General features: G+C 38.5%; 1 protein-coding gene across 1 annotated transcript in view; it reads left to right on the top strand.

Moving 5' to 3' along the window:
• galnt18b (UDP-N-acetyl-alpha-D-galactosamine:polypeptide N-acetylgalactosaminyltransferase 18b) overlaps nucleotides 1–27841 on the top strand; it is a 177469-nt gene that overhangs the window by 134482 nt on the left and 15146 nt on the right. Inside the window, exons 8-10 of the mRNA XM_079802002.1 lie at nucleotides 2193–2330; nucleotides 3603–3698; nucleotides 24455–24619. Of these exons, the coding sequence (XP_079658128.1) occupies nucleotides 2193–2330; nucleotides 3603–3698; nucleotides 24455–24619 (399 nt within the window). The remainder of the gene's footprint in view (nucleotides 1–2192; nucleotides 2331–3602; nucleotides 3699–24454; nucleotides 24620–27841) is intronic.

Genomic DNA, 27841 nt, shown 5'->3' with positions numbered 1-27841 from the left:
GTAAAATATTCATGGGGCCATGACATTTTTGTGAAAATGATCAAAAACGCTGGTGGTGGCGGGGAAAGAGTTAATTATGATAAAAGACAACTAACCACATACACAATTTTTTTCGGACACATTTAAGGACTGGTTCACACAGAACGTATTTTTGCTGTTAAAAACACAAGATGCAGGTCAGTGGAATAGAAAAAGCGCAAGGTCTAGAGACGTTTTTTTTTAAAAGTTGTAACTGTGTCATGCGCGAATCCTAAGATGCTGCAAAGGAAGTGAGATACGTTTACACTGAAAAACAATGGAAATTAGCAGGAATTCAGTAATAAAACAATTATTCCCACACTTTATAGACTTAGGCCCAATCCCATTTCTACCCCTTAGCCCTTCTCTTTCCCCTACCCCTTCGTTTTGCGCGTTCACGTGAAGGGGTAGGGGTGTCTCGATTCTTTTTTGGCTGAAGTGGTAGGGGTAAGGGGAAGGGCCAGATAGCCCTTCAAACGAAGATTTTTCAGGACCACACTTCGAACGAAGGGGTATGAGGAGTTTCACTCCACCGCTACCGTGCTGCATAGAATGTGTGTGTGTTGCCACTCGGGATCGATCACTTGTGTGTCGCCTGGCTGCCCGTTTCTCCGTAGCTTGCTAAACGCACTATTTGGGTGGTTTGAACACATATTAATAATAGTTTAAAAATATATCTGGTCATCCTTCATAACACAGTCGATATTTACATCACATATCGTCTGTAAACTCTCGCGTTACAAAGGAAACGACTGACTTGAAGTATAACGTATGAACATTATCGCAGCACCAAAGTAGAAAACGAAACCATATCCGTACCGGTCGGCTCGGATCAGCACGGAATGGAACGGTTAATAAACAAAGAGAACAGTTTGGTCCAATGGAAAAGCGGCTTCACTAGTCTTGTATGTTCTGTATCATTCTGTATCATCTTAGGAAACTCTGGCTCATATGTTTTTGAACTGAAAACGAGCGGCATTTTATTAAGTCCAAATATGGCGCAAAACTTTGTTGGTGAGTAATTTGTTAAACGGGCTCGCGCCTGATTTCTGTGAGATATAGCCTACGCACTTCATTGCTGTTCATACTGGTTAAATGTCACAGGACATTATAATAAATTAAAGGGGGTATGACGTGTAATGGTATAGTAGTGGTGTCCCATTTCTTAGGGGAATATTTTCACCCCTACACCTTGGCACTCTGTTTCAAGGGGCAAGGGGAACAGGTAGGGGTAGGGGAAGGCGAAGGGGTATAAAATAGAATTGGGATTGGGTCTTAATTTTACAGTACATGTTTAAAGTTATGTTTGCCTCTGTTATGGTCTGTGCATTGTGTTCAAATATGAATGATGATATTTCAGTTCTTGAGCTTTGATGTTGATTAAATTGTATCTAACAAAGTGAACAAATGGGTTTTCTGTAGTTTGGGTTTGATTTATAAATTAAAGCCATAAAAAAAGTAGCGTGACGTCATCATACTCAGATTCTAGTCAGAATGTGAGTCTGATACTGCTCCATTGAAGCGTGTTTCAACCCAACCAGGAAAGAAAATGCCTCTGCATTCAATTGGATAGACCTACAACCAATACAACCAATGACTTGTTGAGCGACGCATAGTTGTCAACAGAACTGAACTGCATGTACGCTGGAAGAAGTAGAAGAAGATGATGAGTGTAAATGATCTTTGCCGGTGTTATAAAAGGAATTTACAGAGTACTTCGATCATCATTTTTGAGAGAAATAGTAAAGGTGCATGCATATACGAACAAGTTCTCCGTTTAGTAAACAAATTCAACCCAAGCGCTCTTTGGTGATGTGGATAATTACGTTACTGTTGATCATCTGCCAATCATCGTATAAAGCCCGCCCTGACAATTTGATTGGTCCAAACAGCTCTGATTCGAGCATAGTTGCTCCACAACGGATCAAGTCCAGACCGAACTTCCCGACCTCAAATGTTGAGGGCGGGGCTAAGTTCGGCTGGCATCCAGACTAATAAAAAAGGCCATCATTTACTCCACATTTGTGTGCCGCAATCAGTTCCAATCAGCTCTGAGGGTTCCAATCAGTTTTTAGAAAAAAAAGCATATATGATGGGGATGACAAAAAAATAGTAGGCCTAGCTAATGAAACCGAACCGAGTTTAACTTTTTGTGTTTGTTTGTGTGTCTTCAGGACTCAGGGATAGACATCGGCGACATCAAGGAAAGGAAAGCACTGAGGAAAAAACTGCAATGCAAGACCTTCCGCTGGTATCTAGTGAACATTTACCCAGAGATGAGAATGTACACAGACACCATCGCATATGGAGTGGTGAGTATTTGTATTAAGTCCAGTGAAGCGGAAGCAACGGTAAATGCTCAGCGCATGAAGAGAGCAAACAGAGAGTTCAAATACAGTGTATGTTCTGTCCGATTGATTCATTTCCCAGCAGTGCAGTGTTATCTGGAATCAAATCGTGTTGTAATAAAACCCTGCAAGTGAAAAGATTAGTCCAGTCAGAGCAGTGGCGGCTGCAAGGCACTTTCTCTCCACACGACTAAAGCTTTAACCGCGGCTCCTGCGAGTGCTGAATAAGCCACAGCTCATTGTGAATGCCCAGATATTTTACCATTGAGGCTGGATTTGAGAGCAGCGCTTGCCACGTGCAACACCCACTCGCCGTTCCGTCCGAGGCGCCTGGAGAGAATTTTCCAATTTGCTTGACAAAATGATGCCTGCGAAACAACACATTGGAGCGCGGCGCATCCATACTGTTTATATTAGCCATGCATGTCAAGTCCAAACAATTCATTCGCTTTTTATTTCCTATACTAGACAAAATAATAATGCACTTGAGTCAGTACTGATGCTGGAGCAGGCTGGGCGAGGTGTTCTTTCTGTGCTTGATTTCATCATATGTGTTTTCATTGGCGCAATTTAAAAGGAAGAAACTGTGGAAAATAGGTCAGCCTTATTGAAATGAATTCTGGGAGTAAAGGGCTCCGAAATAGCTCTCGCCCTCATTACTTTACTCTGAGTGACTGCATTTGATGAGCCTGTCAATCATGTTGGCTGGAAATTCAGCACACAGTGATAAAAGGCACAGCAGTATTCAGCTGAATCCAGCGGAAAATGCCAAAACAGAGATATGATCCACTGAAGTCCTCCGCTAGGAATTCAGTTGTCACTGATACAGCCATGTGTTCAAACATTATTTTCATTAGACCTAGCAGTTACAATACACTTCGAGGCCTATGGAGAAAAATTGTTTTTGAGGCTCTGCGTGAAATGATTTTCCTAATAGGTTCTTTATACTCTGGAGGGAAAATCAGGTAAACAGAAGCGCAGCGAGTTATTTGTGGAAGGCGTGACAGTACACCTCTTTTACTTCGACTGGAATATAATTTAGATGATTCATGAGTGTGCATACACTTATGAAAATGAATTTTATAATTACAACCTGTAATTAGGAGGAGAATTACGATGCAAGTGAGAAACAGCCTTGAGTTTTACCTACTGTATGAGAGAGAGAGGGACGACAACAACAAAAAATGGTGTGATTGTGTACACTTAATTTTCCTGATGGTATCATTTCTCTCTTAGCTGAGAAACTCTCTGAAGACTGACTTGTGTCTCGACCAAGGGCCAGACACTGACAACATTCCCATCCTTTACCTCTGTCACGGGATGACACCTCAGGTGAGTGGCCTTTCTCGCTCTGTTCACATGCATCAGTGGAGTGGCTATGACATTGGTTTTCTTCTCTGTGGGTATTTTATTAAGGCTGCCAGTTGAATGCATTTAGGGACAGATTTAACAGCTTGCACCAGTGCTGTTAAAAAAAATAACCTACTGTCAGGATTTACTAAAGACATGCAGTGAAAAATTAGCAATGAATAGTTATTTTTGCATACGCATTTGTAGGAGTTTCCCTTTCAAACACAGATGCAATCTGCTCATCATTTACTACATGGCACAAGCTGATTGGCCACTGCTAATTCTGCAGCCAATGAGATTTCTTGCTCAACATTTAAATAGTCTGGTTCAGTGTTTGCTGTAGGCTAGTCCTGCAGCGCTATCAGAGTTCCTCTGAAACCCTCCACCTCCCCCAGCTCCACCTGCCTGATCTGCTATGGGATTAAATTATGTTTTATTAACACAGTTAAGGAGGAGCACGTTCAGAAAATTTACCTAATTAACACAGGAGGTGCACAATTAGTTAATCAACTCCATTAATAAGAGGTTTATACTGTTACGGCCTCCAAAGATACAAAGAAAAATAGTAACCCTGGGGAAAAGGACACAAAGTGGCACCAAAGAAAAGAACAGAACAAAACAAATCAAAAACCAATCTAACTCAAGTTCAACCTCTAACCTAACTGATGAAAAGAAAGTAAGAAAAGCAAGTCTTCCTTTACCGAAGATGGACAGCTTCTTGGACCAATAGACCAAGAAATTGACAGGAGGCGGGAGAAGGAAAAGAACGTAACAATACTGTATACAGCAGACTTACCTCTGTTCCATTATAGTAAAGCCCAATTTATACTTCTGCGTCGCGTGTACAGCGTAGCTACGGTGTAGGCTGTGTGTTGCACGTGTAGCCTACGACGTACCCTGGCGTGCACCACTCCAAAAATGTAACAACGCATCTGCAATAGGAGTGTGTGTCCAGAAATGGGATGATGGTTTCATCCTTGCAGCTGCTATATAACACAATATTTTGTAGTCCAGAGATTCTTTGTTAGTGAATAACTACATCGATCCGCTGTGTGTGTGAGTTCTTGATGGTCTAGTGGTAGAATTTTTGTTAAGCGTGCCAGAGGTTCTGGTTTGCAATAATTTTATTTATTTTCTCATTAAAACCAATGTTAATCAGTGATTGTATATCAAGAACAGGGACACATTTGGGTGCATTTCATTTTCTTAATTTAACGGAACGAATAAAGTCTCCGCAACAGCAATCGATTGAAGCGGCTGTGCACGAGCCACCAATACTGAAAACAGCACCACGAGCACTCTGCATGATTTCAACAACGCATTCCAGCGCCAGATCGCCTCTTATTTAACTCTACTAATCAACCTGAGATGCTTAATTTGTATTAGATACAACAACTCAAGCTGCAAGAAAAGTCGCTATCTATTTGCCGCCATCACTGCTGCTTCTCCTTCAGCTTTTGTATTGATACTGTGGGTTACACCATAGGGCTGGGCGATATGACGATATTATGGCATATCGACGATGTCTCGCAAATATCTCGATGTCGATAACAGTCAGTGTTATCAGACGATAATTCACAGTATCATAAAAATGACGACTGATAAACTCACAGGACATTGCGTTGCCAAATACATTATAAATAGCTTAGTAGTTACCATACACTTACCTTTTTAGTGTTTTTGATGCATAGCTACAGTAGCCTATATGTGTTAAAGCAAAACATTGAAGTATATGGATAAGATGTTGGTTGTGGTTGTGCGCAAAGAGAAGCACGTTACAAATTAACGAGACATAGGTTGGCTTGACTAAATGTTTTAAACAGCTCTAAAAATATTATTGGCTATTAAATTATAAATAGAATAGCCTATTAATAATACAAATATTAATCAAACATGTAAACCTGGAACATTTAACCTGGAACATTTAAAATACTAACGCTAAAAATAAAACGAGAGAGCGAAACCTTTGGAAAAAAAAAAAATATTCAGGACACAATGCGAACGATATTCAATCATTTAGACAAATTGCTTTTATCAGTAACATATTCAAAATGTTTTAAAAAAAAATCAAAATATGGGTAAACAAACATCACCTTAAAATAACTTTATGCAGGTGATCTGTAAAACACCGTAAATGTGGTTTACCCAGCATGTCTTAACAGTTGCATATGAAAATCATAAATGCATTTTTTATCAGTAAAATCTTCAAAAAACTAAATCATCATTCAAAATTAAAAAAATTGATTTTTTTTTTAATTAGACACCTTAATAATAAAATATAATCCAAACACAACGTTATTTAATTGTCTTAGCAGTTGCCATGCATTTTTAAAAAAATCATTAAAATCATCAAAAATCTAAATTATCATTCAAAATTAAAACAAATATGTTTTCATTTTTTAAAAATACATTAGGCTAGTTCTCAGAAATAAAATATAATCTAAACACCACGTTATTTAATTGAACCTATGCATTTATAAAACATTAACGCAACAATCTAATGCAGGTTTCTAGACACAAAATTTTGCATGATTTTGCTTAGAAAGCCCTTCTTTAATGTGAATTTCGTTTTGTATAAATTGTATCTTAATTTTAATCAACGTTTAATCAGATAATTGCCTGGATTTAATAAATAAGAAGCAAATAGTCTATAGCAGACAATAATTGCGGGAGCGATCACATGCTTTGCGCATGAACTTGAGCGTGTCTCAAATAAACCCAAACTCAGCAGCTACTTGTCTCACAAACATGAGAAATATGTTTATATAAAGCTTGAAATGTCCACTTTTAAACGTAACGAAAATAGTCCAGCAATGCGCAGTGTTCAATAGTGGCAACGATATGCGTCCGTTCATTCACTCTTGTCAAAGACGCATCCGTTTACAAACCAATCAATGTCCCACATAGATGAAGACGAGTGGACGCAAGTGTGTCATGTTAAGTTCTTCGCTCGAATAATTGCAATGTGAAACCAAACCAAAACTGGATTTATCGTACTTCTTTCCACAAGCGAACGCAGAAGCAATCTGAGTTAAACTAGAACTTTTCCCGCTTTGAGAAGCGGCTGCAGAGCGGGGCTCAAATGAGGCCGCTACACTGGATGGTGTAGCCTATGTGGATATGGCAGCGGAGATTAGTGGGCTGCGCATCTTTAACCTTTACTTTTTTTTTTGCACAGCCTGCAGATAGCCTCTGTTGGATCCGCTGGTTCTCCATTTGCATTTGGTTTTAAATCCATAATACTGCCAAATTACCGGTGTGCATCTTTTCTTTGATATTAAGCCGTTGTCCTCCATTTTATGCCTGGAAAATTTTGACACAGACATGAGCAATGGCGCGCGTGGGCGAGGTCAGTGCGGAGTAGACGATATTATCAGATATCGCGATATTTTTGAAGGCGATTATCCCCCCCAAAAAATTCACATATCGCCCAGCCCTATTACACCATCAACATACCCATGGACACTGCCTTCTAGGGATGGCTCGATACCACAATTTCGGCTTCGGTACGGTACCACAATCTAATACTGAAGTACCGATATTAAATCAATACCATACAGGGTCTGAATTTTGGCGCGGGTATTGCACATAATTTTACTCACTCTCACAAGTTTGGGGTTTTATGAAGCGGGAAATTACAGCAAATGTTTATTATTAAATTAATCAACAAAGATTAATCACATCAAATCAGGCATTTGTTAACTATTTTGTAAGAAGTAATTTCAGCAATACTGCGCGTCTACCTTCTCTAGCTCTCAAAATTAGCAAATTGCTTCTGGCTTTAAAAGACATCATACCTACACTAAAGCAATCTGCGCGCTCGGATTCAACACTTTCACGTCGTTTCGGGAGCTGACGGAAATCACTTGCCCACGTCTTTTTAAACCTTGCCAATTTGAACATGCAAGCGATTTTATAGAATTTCATAATGCATGGGATGGGAGCTCTTTGAGAGAGTTTTCTTTGTGCTCATACCAACAACAAACACACAAGCCTAAAGAGCTTGCGCATTCCAAATTAAGTTGTTTTTCCTTAGTCAAATACACACAAAATGATGTCAAAAATGTCCATCTTTAGTTAGTTAGTCACATAAACACAGTTGGTTATGTCTTTCGTGCATGTAAATAGTGCAATAGTATGCGTGCAAATATTATGAAATCTAAACATCACTGGTTGAAACGAACGATGGAGATTTCATGATATTTAAACAATACGATCTTATGTGTGTTGACGAGTGTTAAAAGAAAATAAATGTCTAACTTCATTAGATCGTTTGAATTATGCACTCACCTGTCGATCTTTAATGTCTTATACAAGACAGGAATGGCAAGTCACAGATGCTTGGCAAGGTTTGATGGTTCTTCATCAGTTTTATAAGCAAAGTAATTCCAAATTTCACGTCTAATCCTCTCTTTATTAATTAGTTTTGGGCTTGTTGAGTGAGAATCAACTGTTCATTTTGTTCCTCTATGGCACCACATTTGCCGGTTTCGTGTCAGTTTGGGTAGCACACTGCTATCTAGCGGTGAACTTCGGAACAGCAGCATATACCGAAATGAGCAAAATCATGATATTGTACCGTTTTAAATAAAATATATACCGGTATTTTCCCAGTACCGGTATACCGAGCATCCCTACTGCCTTCTAGCGGTCTGTATGTGTAATGGCACATTGACTCGGACAACAACACAGAAGTATAAATGAAAACCGACGCGTAACATGCGGCGTAGAGGATACGGCTTAGGTTCGACCATAGACTGTAAAAAAATATGGACGTAGTGTCCGTGGCGTCACCCATAGGATTCTGATGAGCAGTTTTGAAGCGCACAGTATGGACGAAATGGCTGTTGCCATCTTGGCAGCGCATCATCGCGCGTCACTCCCTGATAACAGAAAATGGACAAAGAGGCGGGACGTGGGCGGAGCTGAGGTGACGCGATAACTAACAGACAGCAGATAAATGGCTATCCACCTGTCACTCGAAGTGGCCACGCCCTTAATTATGCAGAACTTTAATGCTTTATATAATATAAATGAATGAGTTATAAAAAAATTCACCCCATCACAGTTGTCAAGAAGGGCAAAATTAGCCGTGTAGACCAAAACCACAATTTGTACCAGGCTGTAAACATGTTTTATTCTGCTGTAAAGTTGGGCATTTTAACATGGTGCTCAATCAGATTCTGCTCCCTTCTGGAGCCTGTCTTTAGTGGCCAGTCGATGAATTGCATTATTTGTCACTTCCGCATTGGCTTCAAGAGAAACTGCGGGAGTTTGCCGCTTGGGTCCGACGCAGAAGTTTAAATCAGCCTTAACCCTCCACCACCCCATCTCCTCACTTCTAATTATTCCTATCCTAACCTGGGATGGAGGAGTACCCTGGGTTCGGGCCAAATTCTGAGCTCTGAGTCCTCCCCTCGGACAGCATGGCAAATACGCATAACCTTTACTCTATTTAATTATATCTAAGTGTGAACTTGTGAATGTATATCTATTCATGCAGCAGTAACATATCTCCTAGCAACTTTGTCCACCAAGATCAAATACATTAACATATTCATTAACATGCTAAAACTATTTTGAGAGTTGTAATGATTGAAATTACGATTAGAGATTAAATGAAGAGCAAATTCTTCTCAGGTTTTTTTTTTAGAAACATCTGAGATGAAATGAGAAATAGCTGTGAACCTCATTTTGTCTCTTGAGCTTTAATGGACCAACCTCAGCAATAAAAATGTTCCTCTGGGTGGTTATTGCTGTATGTTGTCTGTACTAGGAGTATTAAAACTGCACATTGCCTTTATATGAGAAGCACACAGTACACAGTCAGACACAATAGAGCGCAGAAAGAGTGGGATGGGATGACAGTCATAAGTGTTTTTGTGCAGGGGATGCTGTTTGATTTTCCATAGCTTTCTGCCAATATTTTTGAGACTCTGGAGGTAGTTGGAGGGTGCCCAAACATCACAGCAAAATATGAAAAATTACAATGGTGTTTATTAATGTCTGAGTGACAGTGTGATACAGAATATTTTGTTAGTGCATGGTGGTGATGTTAGCTGTATATGAACTGTATATACCCGTCTCCTTGCAGCAGTTCTTCATTTGTGTGTAACGGAGGCATTCCTGATCCTGTTTTGACCCCTTTGTACCTTTTTATTTATATATATACACCGACCAGGCATAACATTTTTACCATTACCTTCCTAATATTGTGTTGGCCCCCCTTTTGCTGACCCGTCGAGGCATGGACTCCACTAGACCCATGAAGGTGTGCTGTGGTATCTGGCGCTCACGTGCCCACTCTTGGTGCTTTTGGCGGTGGACAGGGGTCAGCATGGGCACTCTGACTGGTCTGCGGCTATGCCGCCCCATACACAACAAACTGTGTTGCACTGTGTATTCTGACACCTTTCTATCAGAACCAGCATTAACTTCTTGAGCAATTTGAGCTACAGTAGCTTGTCTTTTTGATCGGACCACACGGGCCAGTCTTCGCTCCCCACGTGCATCAATGAGCCTTGGCCTTGGCCATGACCCTGTCGTTGGTTCTCCACTGTTCCTTCCTTGGACCACTTTTGATAGATACTGACCACTGCAGACCGGGAACAGCCCACAAGAGCTGCAGTTTTGGAGATGCTCTGACCCAGTCGTTTAGCCATCACAATTTGGCCCTTGTCAAACTCGCTCAAATCCTTACGCTTGCCCATTTTTCCTGCTTCTAACACATCAACGTTGAGGGCAAAATGTTCACTTGCTGCCTAATATATCCCACTCACTAACAGGTGCTGTGATGAAGAGATAATCAGTGTTATTCACTTCACCTGTCATAATGTCATAATGATCTGTGTGTGTATATATAATATGTGTGTGTATATATATATATACACATGCATACATACATATATCCTCATGTTGAAGTTAATCACACGACTTTCACAATTTGCTTTTAAGAATTACATTGTTATACTGTGTACTTTTTATATTCAGATGTAGTATTTGGGTTTATTGTTCACAATATGCATGGAAAGTTGTATTAACAAATGCCGGACTCTAAGGTTCAAGTTTTAATAAAACAGCATAAATGCTACTTGTAAAACCTGTATGTCAAAATGATGGGTCATAATTTTGTAGTGCAACCTACAAACATAGATATAAACAATAGATCATACTGACAACTTAAACACATGGTACACCATGGAGAGATCATATACTTTGATCTTTTTGAAAAATAATATAGTGATATTAAGGGACTTAAATAAATAAATAAAATATTTTTTTTATTAGTCTACGTATAAATTAAAGTTGTTAGAAGCCTTAATTGCTGACAGGACGTTGTATTGGATGAATAATAGCATATAGCTCTTTGCTGATGTGTGGGATATGCTTTTATTTGTGTGCCAAGGTTGAAGATTTGTTAAAGGCAATAATAGTCATATTTCTTTCTCTCTCTGTTCTGCTTCTGTCACATACAGAGTGGCTTTGTTTTAGAAAGTCTCTCTGGAGTTTATAATCAGGACTCGTGGGAGTGCTTTTGAGGGGGATTTCATAAAAAACTGAGTACACATCTAAACCAACAGCATTTTTATATTACGTTTGAACTCTTTCCCATTCCAATTTAATTGACAAGATTCTCTGTAATTTATGACAATGCTTTCCCGCCATTGACAAGTTTTTTCTCAAGAGGCGTAGTAGCAACTGTTAGCGTGCCCACCTCCCATGATGGAAACAGTGGTTCGAATCTCACTTGGAGCGGTGCGAGTAGGACCGGAAGGGTTACACCAGCAATCTGTGTTTTCACTGCTATATGGTATGGGGCGCTGTTATGCATATTCTTAAAAGAGTACAGCATCTCCGATAATCTGCAATAATCTGATCTGCGTAAACCAGAAGGAGCGGATTCCTTACGCACAAGTAAGCTAACGTGATCATCAAACATTCAACAGCATATGAATCAAATCTTCCCAGCGTTACAGAATGAAATGTCAAACCCATGAAGAGCTATAGGACTGTGGAGCTTTAGGGGTGTTGATGGACAGATTCTGATCCAGACATAGTGTTTGATTAAAGAAAAACCTGTATTTTCACAGCTTTTTGTTTGAAAGGTTGTTTTTTTGTTGTTGTTGATGAAACTTGTCAAGTGTCTTTTCAAGTGTTGAAAAATGCTTTTTAGTTTGTTTAAAAGCAGAGGCTGTGTTCCTTCTTTTGATATATTGACTGTTTACATATGCATACAGCAAAAATTCTGGGGGCTATGAAAGTTTTGTGAATATGATCAAAAAGGCTGGCGCTGGCTGGCATACTTTTAAGTTAAAGCTAATTAGACATGTGATGCTAATGACAGGTGGAACTTCAACAACAACAGCTTATTTCCTCTTCACTTGTGAATATTCAGTAAGTTTGAGCGAATGTATACACTCCATGTTTGTTAGAAAACAGCATCTGGTTTTCTCCAAAGGTGTTGCCTTCCTCACATCTGAAGTGTGGGCAAAAGTCAGTGCAGGCAGACTTTTTTCTTCCTTTTCTTGAGAACAGCAGGGATGGGTTTTTTTTGACAATGGAGTCCATGCAAAAACAGGAAGTTCTTGGCAAACGTCTCAAATCTGTGCACACATGAACACACTACTGAACATGTAGAAAATGGTGTGACAGAGCTGTTCCCAAGGAGATTAGTTCAGACCCTTCGCTCCCTCGGTGAATAGCACACTGTTCAGAAAAGATTTGTGTGAAACAGCAGTGCTAGGTGACAGCTAGTGCAACCTGCGCTTACACTTTAAGGTGTTACATTCAGTGCAATTATTTTAAGTACTGAGTAATAATAATCAACTATACACTCACCTAAAGGATTATGAGGAACACCATACTAATACTGTGTTTGACCCCCTTTGCCTTCAGAACTGCCTTAATTCTACGTGGCATTGATTCAACAAGGTGCTGAAAGCAATCTTTAAAAATGTTGGCCCATATTGAAAGGATAGCATCTTGCAGTTGATGGAGATTTGTGGGATGCACATCCAGGGCACGAAGCTCCCGTTCCACCACATCCCAAAGATGCTCTATTGGGTTGAGATCTGGTGACTGTGGGGGCCATTTAAGTACAGTGAACTCATTGTCATGTTCAAGAAACCAATTTGAAAAATTTTGAGCTTTGTGACATGGTGCATTATCCTGCTGGAAGTAACCATCAAAGAATGGGTACATGGTGGTCATAAAGGGATGGACATGGTCAGAAACAATGCTCAGGTAGGCCTTGGTATTTAAACTATGCCCAATTGGCACTAAGGGGCCTAAAGTGTGGCAAGAAAACATCCCCCACACCATTACACCACCACCACCAGCCTGCACAGTGGTAACAAGGCATGATGGATCCATGTTCTCATTCTGTTTACGCCAAATTTTGACTCTACCATCTGAATGTCTCAACAGAAATCGAGACTCATCAGACCAGGCAACATTTTTCCAGTCTTCAACTGTCCAATTTTGGTGAGCTCGTGCAAATTGTAGCCTCTTTTTCCCATTTGTAGTGGAGATGAGTGGTACCCGGTGGGGTCTTCTGCTGTTGTAGCCCATCCGCCTCAAGGTTGTGCGTGTTGTGGCTTCACAAATGCTTTGCTGCATACCTCGGTAGTAACGAGTGGTTATTTCAGTCAAAGTTGCTCTTCTATCAGCTTCAATCAGTCGGCCCATTCTCCTCTGACCTCTAGCATCAACAAGGCATTTTCGCCCACAGGACTGCCGCATACTGGATGTTTTTCCCTTTTCACACCATTCTTTGTTAACCCTAGAAATGGTTGTGCGTGAAAATTCCAGTAACTGAGCAGATTGTGAAATACTCAGACCGGCCCGTCTGGCACCAACAACCATGCCACGCTCAAAATTGCTTAAATCACCTTTCTTTCCCATTCTGACATTCAGTTTGGAGTTCAGGAGATTGACCAGGACCACACCCCTAAATGCTTTGAAGCAACTGCCATGTGATTGGTTGATTAGATAATTGCATTAATGAGAAATTGAACAGGTGTTCCTAATAATCCTTTAGGTGAGTGTATGTACTTAGTGTGTGGTTTAGAGTTAGTTGCATGTAACGGTAGTAACGTCTAACAAGGACATTGTAAAATAAAGTGTTACCCAACCTGCTGGATATGCAGATTCATATTTCAGACTATGAATATGGCTAATGCGATTTAATTGAATGTAAAATTTGTACACAAATGCATTTAGTTCTACTCCCATTGACTCAAAATATTAATTTTTTGTTGAGCATTGTAACCAATCACAGACATCTATTTAGTGCTTAAATGTAATGGCAAATCAGAGGAATTTAACTTTGGAAAGTAACTAATCGACTACACTCTTAACAGTCTTTATTGGCATTGAATAGTTAAAAATGGCCAAGACCACTGGACTCTCCCTCATTCTTAGGGTACGTTTACATGACAACAATGTACTAAAAACTGGAAACGGAAACAAATTGCTTTGTGTTTTTCACGTACAGACGACAACATCTAAATTATTCCCGTTCACACAGTTAAGTGAAAACGTAAAAGCGCTGTATTCTGCTGCCAGGCCAGTAGGTGGCGGTCACTTTGTAAAGAAACACTCTGTGCCTATGGACTGAACACGTAATACATATGCGCATGACATCACCGATATCACAATTTCGCATTTTATTTGCACTTAGGTGATAACACTAACACTTTCAAGTTTTTTTCAAAAAGTTGCACATTGAAACCCACTTTCAAAAGTTTGCTTTTTTGGCCAAAAAGCATAAGTTTTCAGTTTTTAGTTGAAAATGGTGTCGTGTAAACGGCCCCTCACACTCACCCGAGTTCTGATGACACGCCAAAGACTGTAAAAAAAATATGGACATAGCGTCCGTGACATCAACCGTAGGTTTGTGAATAGCAGTTTTGAAGCCTAAAAGCCAGCTGTTGCCACCTTGGCAGCGCACCATCGCGCGGCACTCCCGGATAACTGAAAATGAGCTAAGAGGCAGGACGTGGATGGAGCTGAGGTGCTTGGTTGCTGAAACCACTGCCTAGCTCGACCATAGTGGCAATCCCCCTGTCACTCAAGGGACCACGCTCTTAATTATGAAGAACTTTAAGGCTTAATATTATTTAAACGGGAGTAAAAAAAAAAAAATCACCTCCCTCACAGTTGTCATGAAGGGCAAAATTAGCTGTATAGACCAAAACCACTTTTTGTACGAGTCTGTAAATATATTTTTGTCTGTTGTAAAGTCAGGCATTTTAACATGGGGAGATAAAAATTTACTCCCTTTTGGAACCAGTCTCTAGCGGCCAGTCGATGAGTTGCAGTTTTTGCTTGTGACACAAACACATGCAAATCACCATCCACATGGTAGAACTAACACCATTTAAACAGCAGGAAATCATGAGGAGTGTCTCTCAATCAGTTCCCTAGCTCCTAGGATTGGGTACCCAACGGTCATTTTTTAGGGATGTTTACCTCAATAACTCTGCCATTGTCTGTGATGTTTGTATACTGTAATAGTTACCAAATAGTAGACTACTAGCTACTTAATTAATTGAATTAATAAAAACATACATTTTAATATATATACTGTATATTGAATTCATAATAACTATATAAAATATATTAGTGCTGGGAATCGATTAAAATGTTTTAACTAATTAATCAAATTTTTTCTGTAATTAATCGTGATTAATCGCAAGTTTTTAATATTTTGATATTGTAATAATTTCAGTTACTCTCCAAATTAATGTAGAAACAATTTAAAGACAGTATATTTTAAATATGTGTTGTAATGGCATCTTTTTATGAATGAAGGCCATATCATGTCTCTATGAAACATTAATGACGTTACATTACAGTATAACTGAAAGCTCCCAATTTCAACATTTATTAGGCTTTAAAAAAACAACTTTTAATTTAAGTGAACTTAAAACAATCTTTACATAAACCCATTATAATAAAGTTATTTTTACCTGTGGCCTTCCCTGTTAGACATATACAGAAACTGAATAGTTATCAAACAACTGCATAAATAATAAATGAAATATAGATTAATCATCATTAAAGCTACGATTTTCTCTGTTCCCGTTGTTCTTTGATGAACATTAATGACAGGCATCATCAGTGCTTCTGTCACTTTAAGAACGGCCGCTGACGAACATGACGCAGATCTCACGCGCTGTCCCGCGCATCACATTTCCTCACAACTCTTTAAGTTCATTTAAGACGTTTAATATCTAATTTAAGACTCCTAATATGAGAATACTCAAAATTCTCTGTGTTGTTGTTATTGTTTTTTCAAGAACTCGATGTGAGCAGGAGACTGACGCGAGTCTGTCTGTGCGTCAAGTGTGTGTGTGTGTGTGTGTGTGTGTGTGTGTGTCAGAGTGTCCCTCGATTAGCTGACATGAGACGCAGCCACACAGACAGGACATTGACATACAGCGCGTTCTCTTGTGTCTTGTCGCGCTTGGAAGCATTTACATGAATAGGAGTGTGATCATGTAACGCTAGGCAAAAATTGATATAAAAACAGACGCTGCGTTATTTGCGTTAAATATTTTTAATGCGTTAAGCTGAAAAAATGAATCGCCCGCGTTAACGCGTTAATTTGCCCAGCCCTAAAAAAAAAAAGATATATATATATATATATATATATATATATATATATATATGAAAAATCTATGAAAAGATTTTTCATGCGTGTTTTCTGGTAATCAAATGAAGACATAAAACATTTAATTTCATGTATCTTTTAATTTAATTAAACTTTTTTGCCAAACAAAGTGCTGCACAACTGAGCTTTATACTGTAAATTTTTTTGATTATTACTTAAAAATTGAGTTTTGGTGATTTATTATTATTACATTAGTGATAGTATTATTAATAATAAATTAAATCTAAATTCTACTGTACAACAGTAATATATTTGTCAAGTTAAACCAATTTTTTATTTTGTCGGGTTGCTGTGAAGACCTTTTGAGTTTCTGTGTGTTTATGATATGACGATAGTTTTTCTCAAATGAGACGGTAAAATGCTCATGAAGTGACTCTGGAGATGACGTTCATGCGTTCATGTCCTCGTATGAGATGGCAGAGATGGAAAACGCGACCGTCATGCGCGATTCAGTGTGTGTGAGGTAAATTAAACCACACATCTACGCCATTCATTCACACAGAGACATGCAGGATTCGTATTTAAAGTCTTTTTGCAGTTTACTATTCACAGACACTAGTCTATATCACCAGATGCATTCTCAGTTACCGAAATGTGGCTCTGATTGATTTAATGTGAATCAGTACTCTGTGGTACCGACGTAATTCGGGCGGTGCCCTTAAAAGTACAGTTTTAACCCTACTAGCTCCCAAGCTCGTGAATCAGTATATTGTGTACATAAATTTGGGCACTGGGAAGGACAGTAAGGACTCTGGCTCACGACACATTGGGACACCGATAACTCTGGCCTTGTTTGAGTTTCCTCTGACTCACCTTCTTGAGCCCTAAAGGACTTACTGATGCATTATTTTCTTGGATGCTTCACGTTTCCTGTAAGATAAGTGACTGACAAAGGCTTTTCGTTATTACCTCGACTGCTTACCTGAAGCCTGGTTTTGTTTGGCACGAACGCTATCCTCTTTGTTATATCAATGTCTGCTGAAGAAGGTATCCTGTGATTTGAGACTTTTTACCTACCAGATCTAATGAACATAGGCCAGTAAGAGCAATGTGTGTAAACCTCACTCCCCTGGCCTCAAGAGGCGCGTTAGCAACTGACCCACAGCAACGCACTCGCTTCCCACGCCGGAGACCCCAGTTCGAATCCCGCACGGAGCCCATTTTGTGCCGTTGACCTGGATGGGAGTGAGGTTTAGAGGGTTGAGTGTAATGGCCAGTGAGAGCTATGCGTGTAAACCCTCCCCTGTCCTCAAGAGGCGCACTAAAGACTGACGCTAGAGGCTGCGGTCTTTAGCGTCTTTGTTTGCGCGCCCGCCTCCCACGCCGGAGACCCTGGTTCAGATCCCGCTTGGAGCGGGTTGAGAGTAGGACTGTAGTGTATGTTCCTGAGATATCTGTGAATCGTCAGAAGTCTATGTTCCTGTCTATTTTCAAAGACTGTTCTGACTGCCTGTTCAGCTACCTGAAAACTTATCTTGCTATACTTACCTCGTTTGTAATCCAGTTTTGCATTAAACTCCCGCTCCTGGGTTCTCCATCTCCTGTCGGGGTGTGTTGTTACATCATGACTCCAGATCTATTGTGTGAAACTTGCCGCAACAGCTTTTCTGATTATAACGGGAATGAACGGCAAAATACCACACACAACTGCACATATTTAAAAAGGTATAAAATATTTTGAACGTAAATTCTGTTTATCCCAATTAATAATTGCAGTTACTAATGGAAAGAGTTACCAATTATGATTTGTACCATAATAATATAGGCCTTACATCTACTTGGTGGATATGACTCATCAGGACATGAGGTAGTCAGCATGGTTTCTCTTTGAGGTGCTATTCTATTAGCAGGTCAGACCAAAATGATGATTGCTATGGAATTGCAATGACTTGCTGTCCTTGTTTTTTCCCAGAATGTTGTGTATTAGGACGGGATTTTACATATGATTTTACCAAAATGGCTCATTAATCTTCATGATACGGAGAGTTGCTAGACGACCACTAGGGTGCGTCTAGATTTCTAGGCTAGTAAATGAACGAAATATTAACAAAATACAACTGTTAATTGTTAGTTCAGTAAATGTTGACACTGACATTAAATACTGATATACTGTAGCTGCCATTAGCTGCGTTTTAGGAACGGCTCTATTGCAAGGAGATAATGTTTGGGGGTGCAAAATAATCCCAGGAATGTTTACCGAAAGTAAAAAGGTTCATTCTGATTTCAGGTTGACTTTACAGACCCCTTTTTCCTCCCTTTATAACCAGGTGTGTTTTAAATCAGTGAATCTTCAGCACACCATAACCTATTTTTACCTTTTTATGTGAAGAATAATGCTTAGTACCAACCTGGGACTATAGTACAAAAGCCTGAAGTACTGTTCTCAAACCAAATATCCTCAAAAGAAATAGTTTTTGGTAATATCATCTTTTGAAATTAAAGCAGGCCAGAGGACTCTTTGAACTTTAAACAAGTGGAAATCCTTCAGGAGAAAAACGCACCTGCCTCACAATCCGCTGCTCACAGTTCTCTGCAAACTCAAGGAGCAACAAATGGAGCGCTCCACACTTTTCTACTCCGTTTTTGCTTCAGAGCTTCCATTAGAATGACGCATTTGAAGAATTCATTCATGGGTGAACTCCTTTTTTATGCATGAGGCATGTTAAGTTTGTGACTTAAACAGATTTGCCTCGGCCAAAGCAGCTCTGAAGAGACTAGCCTGACATGTCTGCCAGATGTTCCTCAGCCCCTCGGCTGCTCTCCTTCTGCTCACCTTCTCGCCACACACGTTCAGTCACACATAGAAACATGCACAACACACGCTAACGGCTTCCAGGTCTCTTCATCATACATGTCATTGAAGGGTTGAGTTCCTGCAGGCCATCTGGTGTGATTGCCGGTGGGTGATTCTTCAGACAGATGCCCCTGGTGTTTCCTACTCACACACCCCTCCCATCGAAGGAAATTACATCAACAACACAATTAGCAGTGCTTCCTTTTGAATCTTGGACAGATTTGGCACGGCCTCCGTGAAACAATGGTCCTTTCCTGTCAAATCAAAACCATGCCACCATCCGATTAGTTCATTCATTAGTCAGTTGTTCATTAGCTTCTACTCCTCTTGATATCCGTCAGAAGAATGGCTGATTCTCCTTATTAATAATTTCATTAAAAATCAGTCTGATCATAACATTTTGTGCTCCACATTCCAGCCTGGAATATTTTGCGATCCTGTCCAGGTAATGCAGGTCTTTTAAAGAGACTGATAGTGAGGGGCAGAACCAACCCGATCTCACAGGAAAACATAACTATTGTACGAAGTGGCAATTTTTTAGTTATTCGTACAATGCGAATCATAAGAGAACATGATTTTTAGAAAAAAGTAAGCATGAAGATCAAACCCGAAACATAACCTTGATGATGATTTTTCAAAGTTCAAATTTGAGGTAAATAAAACAAGGATTGTTGGAGTACATTTTACAAGAAAATACTATTTTAGTGTTTCTACTTCAATTTTTTTTATTTAATCCAATGTGTTACTTGTCTTTTTTAATAATTACTTGTTAAATTTCCTTGAGCGAAATATTTTTTGTTTAAATCGTACTAAGGCATGTGCATGAAATTGTACAAATTCATATAAATTAGCCACAAATTCACAAAAAAGGGAAAACGTTTTTCTCCATTGCAGATGTGAGTTTATTAAACAGCAGTGTCATGAAAAAAATGCATGTGGGTACAATTTTGCACAATTAAATGGCATTGCTTCTAGCACGTTTCACAGCATTTCCAAAGTGAACTGTCCAGTGACCGTTGCTCCAGTTTTCTCTGAAACAGTTAAACATGACTGTGGCGACACTTTATTACATTGGTTATTGTATGCATCACAGCAATTCAGAAGTGAAATAGCACTAAAAGGTTAAAGGCTTAGTTCCCCCAAAAATGAAATTTCTGTCATTCCACACTTGTGAGACCTTGAAGATGAAGATCTTTTTGATGAAATCCGAGAGCTTTATGTGCCTCCATTGGGAGCCACCCAACTACCGTCTTTAAGGTCCAGAATGGTAGGGAAGACATCATTAAAGTAATCCATGTGACTCCAGTGGTTCAACCTCAATTTTATGAAGTGACACGAGTGCTTAGTTTGCACAAAAAAAAACATAATTTACAAAACTATTGACCTGCAACCCAGTAGGGAGAGACCACGATGCATGCGTGGTATTATTTTGTAAATAAAGAGGTGTGTGTGTGTATATATATATAAAAAAAAGAGTATATATATATACTATATATATACTCATTTTTATATATATATATATATATATATACTCTTTTTTTTGTGTGCAAACAAAGCACTGGCGTCTCTTCATTAAACCACTGGAGTCACGGATTACATTCTAGACCTTTAATGTGGTAGTTGTTTATCTCCCAATAGAGGGACAGGAAGCTCAAAAAGTCTTCATTTGTGTTCCGAAGATGAATAAAGATGCATTAGTAAATGTTGAAATTAACATTAACAAAGGTAAAATAAATGCTTTATAAGTGCAGTTCATTATTAGTTCATGTTAACTAATGTAGTTAACTAATGTTAATCTAATGAACCTTATTGTAAAATGTTACCGTTTTTTTTGCCCTCTCTCTGACCTCTGAAGGCCGCTGTATAATTCACACCCTGACTAAGAAACATTAGGGGAAGCATTTTAATAATCCTATGAATGCATATAAAATGAATGCATATGAATGCATAATCAAATCGGATTAATCGAATCGCATTGAATTTTAATGTGAATCGTCTCGAATCTAATCGTTCTGAATTGTCAAAAATCGTTCTTGAATCGAATCGAAAACCTATGAATCGTGAATCGAATCGATTTGCTTCCTACCTAAAGATCCACAGCCCTAGTAAACATGTTTTGAGGTCATAACATTGTATTGTGCAAGGCTTACTAATCACTCAAAAGTGTTTATCGATTATTTGTCCCTGAAATCATAAGCTGACTGAAAAGGAAAAATGAATTGTATGTGTATGTAGTTTTTTGCATTCACATATTTCCAGTGATCCTGGTTTGCAGAAAACACTGTTCAATTGAAATGGCCAGAGAGATGGTGGAAGATGAAAAAAAAAAAGATTATATATAGAACTGGATGAAATGTTGTTAGTGGACCACATGGAACAAATACACTGATAAATATTTATATGACATGACCCCTTCAATACCACCCTAATAAAGGTGTGTTTTTCTCTGCAAAAGTTTAGGCACTTAGCAGAGGCTAAATGTGACCATCTGTTCTAAAGTGTTAATGCACCGAGGTTCTGTTCGAGTGTGTCTAATGCGTACTGCTTTCTCTCACTTGTATGCTATGAATAATGCATTGTTTATTCAACAAACAGAACTATACTAGTATGGCAAATTCAGAAAACCAAAATACCTCAAAGGAACCCTGGCACTCAAACAGTGGAAGGAGTTTGTTAGCATATCCCCAAACCTTATTCAATGATTAATGAACAGTATGTAGAGCTTCCAGATGTGAATCATATCAAAACGTTAATGTTTCAAATAAATGCTTTGTGTCTGTGTGTGAAGTGAGAAAACCAAAATGTGTAAAATGCAGCATATAGTTATTTAAAACCGTGTCCTATAATAGAGCACATAATGAATGACTCATAAATTCAAGCATGGGCGTAAATTTCATCTAACAGTTGGGGGGGAAAGTAAACAAAAATATCTCTAGAAGGGGACACAAATAATACAGCCAAAATTTTACTTGTAAGGATATGTGTGGCGTTGTTGCACTGAAAAATGATCTTAAGTCCGTTTTTCTATTCTCTGTCATTTTATCTGGCCAACAACACAAAGCAATAGTTGTTTAAATATGAATTATCATAGGTTGACTACACGGTAATATGGTTATTAAATGATCTTGCTTCTTCCACATATTACTGATCAAAACTAGCGTGGCGTCGTCATACTCAGACTCTAGTCAGAATACGAGTCTGATACTGCTCCATTGGGCTGTGATCAGTGTTCATTTTGACAGCAAATTTTGATTTAGTTTTAGTTTAGACTAAAATGCCATTTAGTTTTAGTCATATTTTAGTGACCTGAATTGTTTTTAGTTTTTGTCTAGTTTTAGTCGACTAAATCTACAGTAGTAGTTTAGTTAAATTGTAATACATTTAGCCTTTTTTGTTTGTTTTTTAAAAACATCTATATAGTTTTTATAACTTTGTATTTCTGTTTTAGTTAGTAGGCCATATCAGGTTAAGCTAACGCTTCAAATAAGTTAGTTTATTTTTTTTTTTTATTTCAGTTAACATTTATTTCATTTCAAGAAATGAAGATTTTTTTTTATGGTTTTAGTTAACTATTATAACCCTGATACTTTATTGAATATGTGTCAAATACTGGTCTTTCCTCCTGACTGAATAAAATGGGAATGAAATTAAATACAGTTTATTGTGTGAGCAAAAACGAATATATAATGTGTGACTTTTAATTATAAACAAGCTCGAAATACACATTGATTGAAGTAAACAACCGTCTAAAACATTTTACTATATAAACATCGTAAAGTAAACATTGTCATTATTCATCAGCATTAGTTCACAAACAATTGCCTGGCATAAATGTGCACTATTCATTGATTGTGAGCCGCTCTGATGCGTGAGCCTGTAGGCCGTGTTTTCCAGCGGTTAGATCCGCACGTTCAAATCAAATGTGCGCATCTGTTAAACAGGACATCAGTTCTGACTGGATCTCTTCCCTTATCGTCCCTCCCTAACATTTTCGTGTCATTTTTATTTGTTGACAAAAATGACAGTAGGTTTTCGTCATAGTTTTTGTCATCCAACACTAGTTTTTATTTAGTTATCGCTTCGTTTTCGTCAGTGTTAAAAAAAAAGTTGTTGACGAAAATTATGACACAAATTATTCGTCAACGAAATTAACACTGGCTGTGATTATGGGGCGTGTTTCAACCAAACCAGGAAAGAAAATGCCTCTGCATTCAATTGGATAGACCTACAACCAATCAGAGCAACGGAGTAAGTGACGTGTTGAGCGACGCATAGTTGTAAACAGAACTCAACTGTCCATCATCGTATAAAGCCCGCCCTGACAATTTGATTGGTCTGAACAGCTCTGGTTCGAGCATAGTTGCTCCACAACGGATCAAGTCCAGACCGAACTTCCCGACCTCAAATGTTGTGGGTGGGGCTAAGTTCGGCTGGCATCCAGGCTAGAGCAAAACCTAACACAGCGGTAAATCTACAATATTAGCCTAATGTCAGTTCACACATAAGCTTATCGCCGTGTTAGTTGTAGTGGGTGACTTACAACAAGCTACAAAACAATAATCAATAAAAAATATCAGACTTATTTTTGTCATTGCTAATTTATAATTAACTCCGCATCGTCTGTATTAAAGAGAAAATAATCACTTCATCCGATGTTTAAAGTAAATATAATCGCCTTAACAGACTATACTTACTAGAGTTCCACAACTACTGAACTTGTACTCTCCCACGGACTTGCAGGTGAGGTGCGCGGTGGACCAAACCACTGTGGGGCAAGAGAGGAGGGACTCAAAATGTTTCTAAACTTAAAACGCTTTTTTTTGCCCCGTTTGCGTTTTTATTGTTTTACTACTTACACAATTATTTTAAGTATATATCAATATATTATTTACAATACACAATGTGGTTTTTAATTTTATTTTTAAGGGGGGACAACCTTCAGATAGGGAGGGGGTCCTATTACTTACATGCCTTTTCTCCTTTATTTTCAAAGTGCACAGCACCAGATTCCTTTATAAATAAGTTTAAAAGCATCAAATGTGGGGTCGAGTTGAAATCACACCTTTTAGCTTGTGTATTTTCATGGTCTGCTGCGTGGAGATTGTGTCTTGTGACATGAGCTATAGATGTTTATCTTACTGAAAGGTTGAATTGCCTGTCCTTGTAATCTTCCACACTAGCTTATAAATGTAAAGTGACTATTTGCTGCTCTTTCACAAGCTGAATCTGTAGGCTGGTTTTATTCATGAGTGTGCTCTGTCATTGCAGAATGTATACTACACCAGCACTCAGCAGTTATCCGTGGGCACCTTGAGCCCCACCATTGACGATGATGACAACAAGTGCCTGGTGGATGTGAACAGCCGGCCACGGCTCATTGAGTGCAGCTACGCTGTGGCAAAACGCATGAAGCTCCACTGGCATTTTACTCAGGTAATACAAACCTGCTGCACAGTCTGCGTTCTCACAACAGGTTCTCTCTCCTGGGGTATACACTTGAAAAATTTATTCAATTTTGATCTCATCAGGAAACAACAACCTGCTTATATTTGACCTCACGATGAATGAGTGACAGGCCAAATAGTCAATTATATTGCTGTGTGGAGAAAAGTTTCCATTCAGTATTTTGTCAGAATGCGGGTACCCGTCACAAATATTTGATGTAACGGGTGGAGTAATATTTATGTTGTCATTTGCGGTGCGGGTCAGGAATTTATAGGTACGGGTGGACTGATTTCAAAGAGTAATTCAGATACTGAATTAAATTAGTGCTGCTGTCGGGTAATGGGTCGGTGTTCTGTTAAGTCCAGGACTCTAAATACAAAACTTCTTATTTTTTTCAAATTCCTTTAACTATGGCAAGAAGATGCTGTTATGGCACAAGTCATTCGAATTATAGGAATCCAGAGGGGCTATTTGAAGTCACCATGAAATCAAAATCGATGATTCTTGTTTTCTTATGTCATATTGCTATGGAAACTTGTTTCCGCCACAGAATAAAGCAATTTCAAAGATAAATGTGACTTTTAACATGATATAAACAAGCAATTGCATGTTATAAAGTGAAAATTGAGAGATTTAATTTCGTAATTTCGAGTAGTTTATATCTCGTAATTCTGACTTATTTTCTTAATATTTGAGATATACTCACAATTGTGTGTTATAAAGTCAATTGCGAGTTATCAAGTCAGAATTAGGAGATATCAAGTCAGAATTGTGAGATATTAAGTCAGAATTGTGAGATATTAAGTCAGAATTGAGAGATTATATCTTGCAATTCTGTATTTATAACTCACAACTCACAATTCACAATTCTGGTAATAAGAATTATGAGATATAAAGTCAGAACTATGAGATATGAAGTCAGAATTGTGAGATATTAAGTCAGAATTGTGAGACATTAAATCAGAATTGTGAGATATTAAGTCAGAATTGAGAGATTATATCTTGCAATTCTGTATTTATAACTCGCAACTCACAATTCACAATTCTGGTAATAAGAATTATGAGATATAAAGTCAGAATTATGAGATATTAAGTCAGAATTGTGAGATATTAAGTCAGAATTGTGAGATATTAAGTCAGAATTGTGAGATATTAAGTCAGAATTATGAGCTATAAAGTCAGAATTATGAGATATTAAGTCAGAATTGTGAGATATTAAGTCAGAATTGTGAGATATTAAGTCAGAATTATGAGCTATAAAGTCAGAATTATGAGATATTAAGTCAGAATTGTGAGATATTAAGTCAGAATTGTGAGATATTAAGTCAGAATTATGAGCTATAAAGTCAGAATTATGAGCTATAAAGTCAGAATTGTGAGATATAAAGTCAGAATTATGAGCTATAAAGTCAGAATTATGAGCTATAAAGTCAGAATTGTGAGATATAAAGTCAGAATTATGAGATATAAAGTCAGAATTGTGAGATATTAAAGGGTAACTAAACCCTAAACCAACTTGTTTTAGTTAATGATCTGTAATACTGGGGCTTTATTAATGCTGTTCATTGATTCGAGTAAATGTTTTGACATTTGAGTATAAAGTGTTTTAATTCTATAAAATATGGTGTAAAACCGCCAAAGTGCTGCCCTCTTAAGGTTGAACGGTGGCTACTGCAGTTGAATTTTCCTATTGGACGTTGTGGTACATCGTGACGTAGGATGGCACTTCCAATGGCTCACTATCCGCGCCCCTGCACGAGCTCATCACGCCCTCAGAAATGTTTTCCCCAATCACATGATGAGAACGGCTTCACTCCAGTATGAACTCTCATGTTACATGAAGTAAACATTATGAATGAAACTCACTTGACACTTGCTTTAACATTGTATTGAAGAAAATATGGTTAAATAATGCAGTTGTCAGTACACGTCAGGCATTTCTTGCGATATTATTGCCGCCCGTCATGTGTACAGATAATTTTCATTCATGAGACGCGCTTTCAAACCCTGACACGCAAGTGGTTGCCGCGGACACAGATAGATTAGGTCAGTTCTCTTGCGTGGCTGCTTCACTAGCATCGTCGGTATCGGGAGTTAACGCAGTTTGAGCAGCGGCTCGCATTGATAAGGCTCCGGGTTTGTGTCTGTTACAGACAATCCACCTTCCTCCACTTCAGGTGAAGGTAGGAGAATGACCGCTCTGTTGCAAAGCTGGCGTCACTCCAGTCATTCTCCTACTTTGCGACTCTCGAGTCTGACAGCTGTCAATCAATCCGTCACTGCGGGTCTCAGGTGCACACCCTCCGCTCAGCCCCGCCCTCGGTTCATCCCCTCTGTGTCCGCCGGGCTCTGCCCACTTTTCCAGCATTTTTTGAAAATTGCCAGTGGGTGGAGTTAAGCTCTGAGCAGGGGTTTAGTTACCCTTTAAGTCAGAATTGAGAGATTATATCTTGCAATTCTGTATTTATACTCACTATTCACAATTCTGGTAATTGCAAGTTTATATCTCGTAATTCTGACTTTTCTCATATTTTTTCATTTTTTTCATTTCAAATTCTAAGGTCCAATTTTTCCTCACAATTTATAGATTTTATACCCCACAATTCTGAGAAAAAAAGTCAGAATTGCGAGATGTAAACTTGCAATTGCGAAAAAATTGTCAAAATATTGAGAATTCGCAATTACCTTTTAAATGTTATCATAAGAACAAAAAACATAATGTGCAATTGTAACCTGTCACTCACATGAAATCACATCAATTGAAAATGACAACAAATGTAGTGATCCAATTATTTCCAGATACACAAAATCAAGTCCCGCCCTACATTGTTCTTGGTCAACAAGCCGTTCTACTCATTTATACATTACAACAGGGAAAAAAGACTATCACAACATGCTGACTAGGATTTTCGTTTGTTCCCTTCCTGAAATTAATCTCGACAAATGGTGAGGTTTTCTCCATAAATTTTTTTTTTTTTTTTTTTTACTTTAAAAAACTTTTTAAAAAAAGCTTGTGGGTTTGGACCATTTTCATGAACACTCGATGCAATTTAGGTGATTGCATGGAGTTTTTATGGCTGTGTGCTTCAAAGACAGAAAAATTGAGCAAGATATTTGGCTCATTTCCTCAAATAATTGGTGAACATCTGTACTAAATGCACATTGGCTTCATCCAAGACCAACATTACAGTTTTAAGGTTGCTGTTTGAA

Source organism: Gobio gobio (genome assembly GCF_949357685.1).
Source record: "Gobio gobio genome assembly, chromosome: 2".
NCBI lineage: Eukaryota > Metazoa > Chordata > Actinopteri > Cypriniformes > Gobionidae > Gobio > Gobio gobio.
Note: the sequence above shows the minus strand (reverse complement) of the source record. Positions and strands in the feature narration are given on the sequence as shown.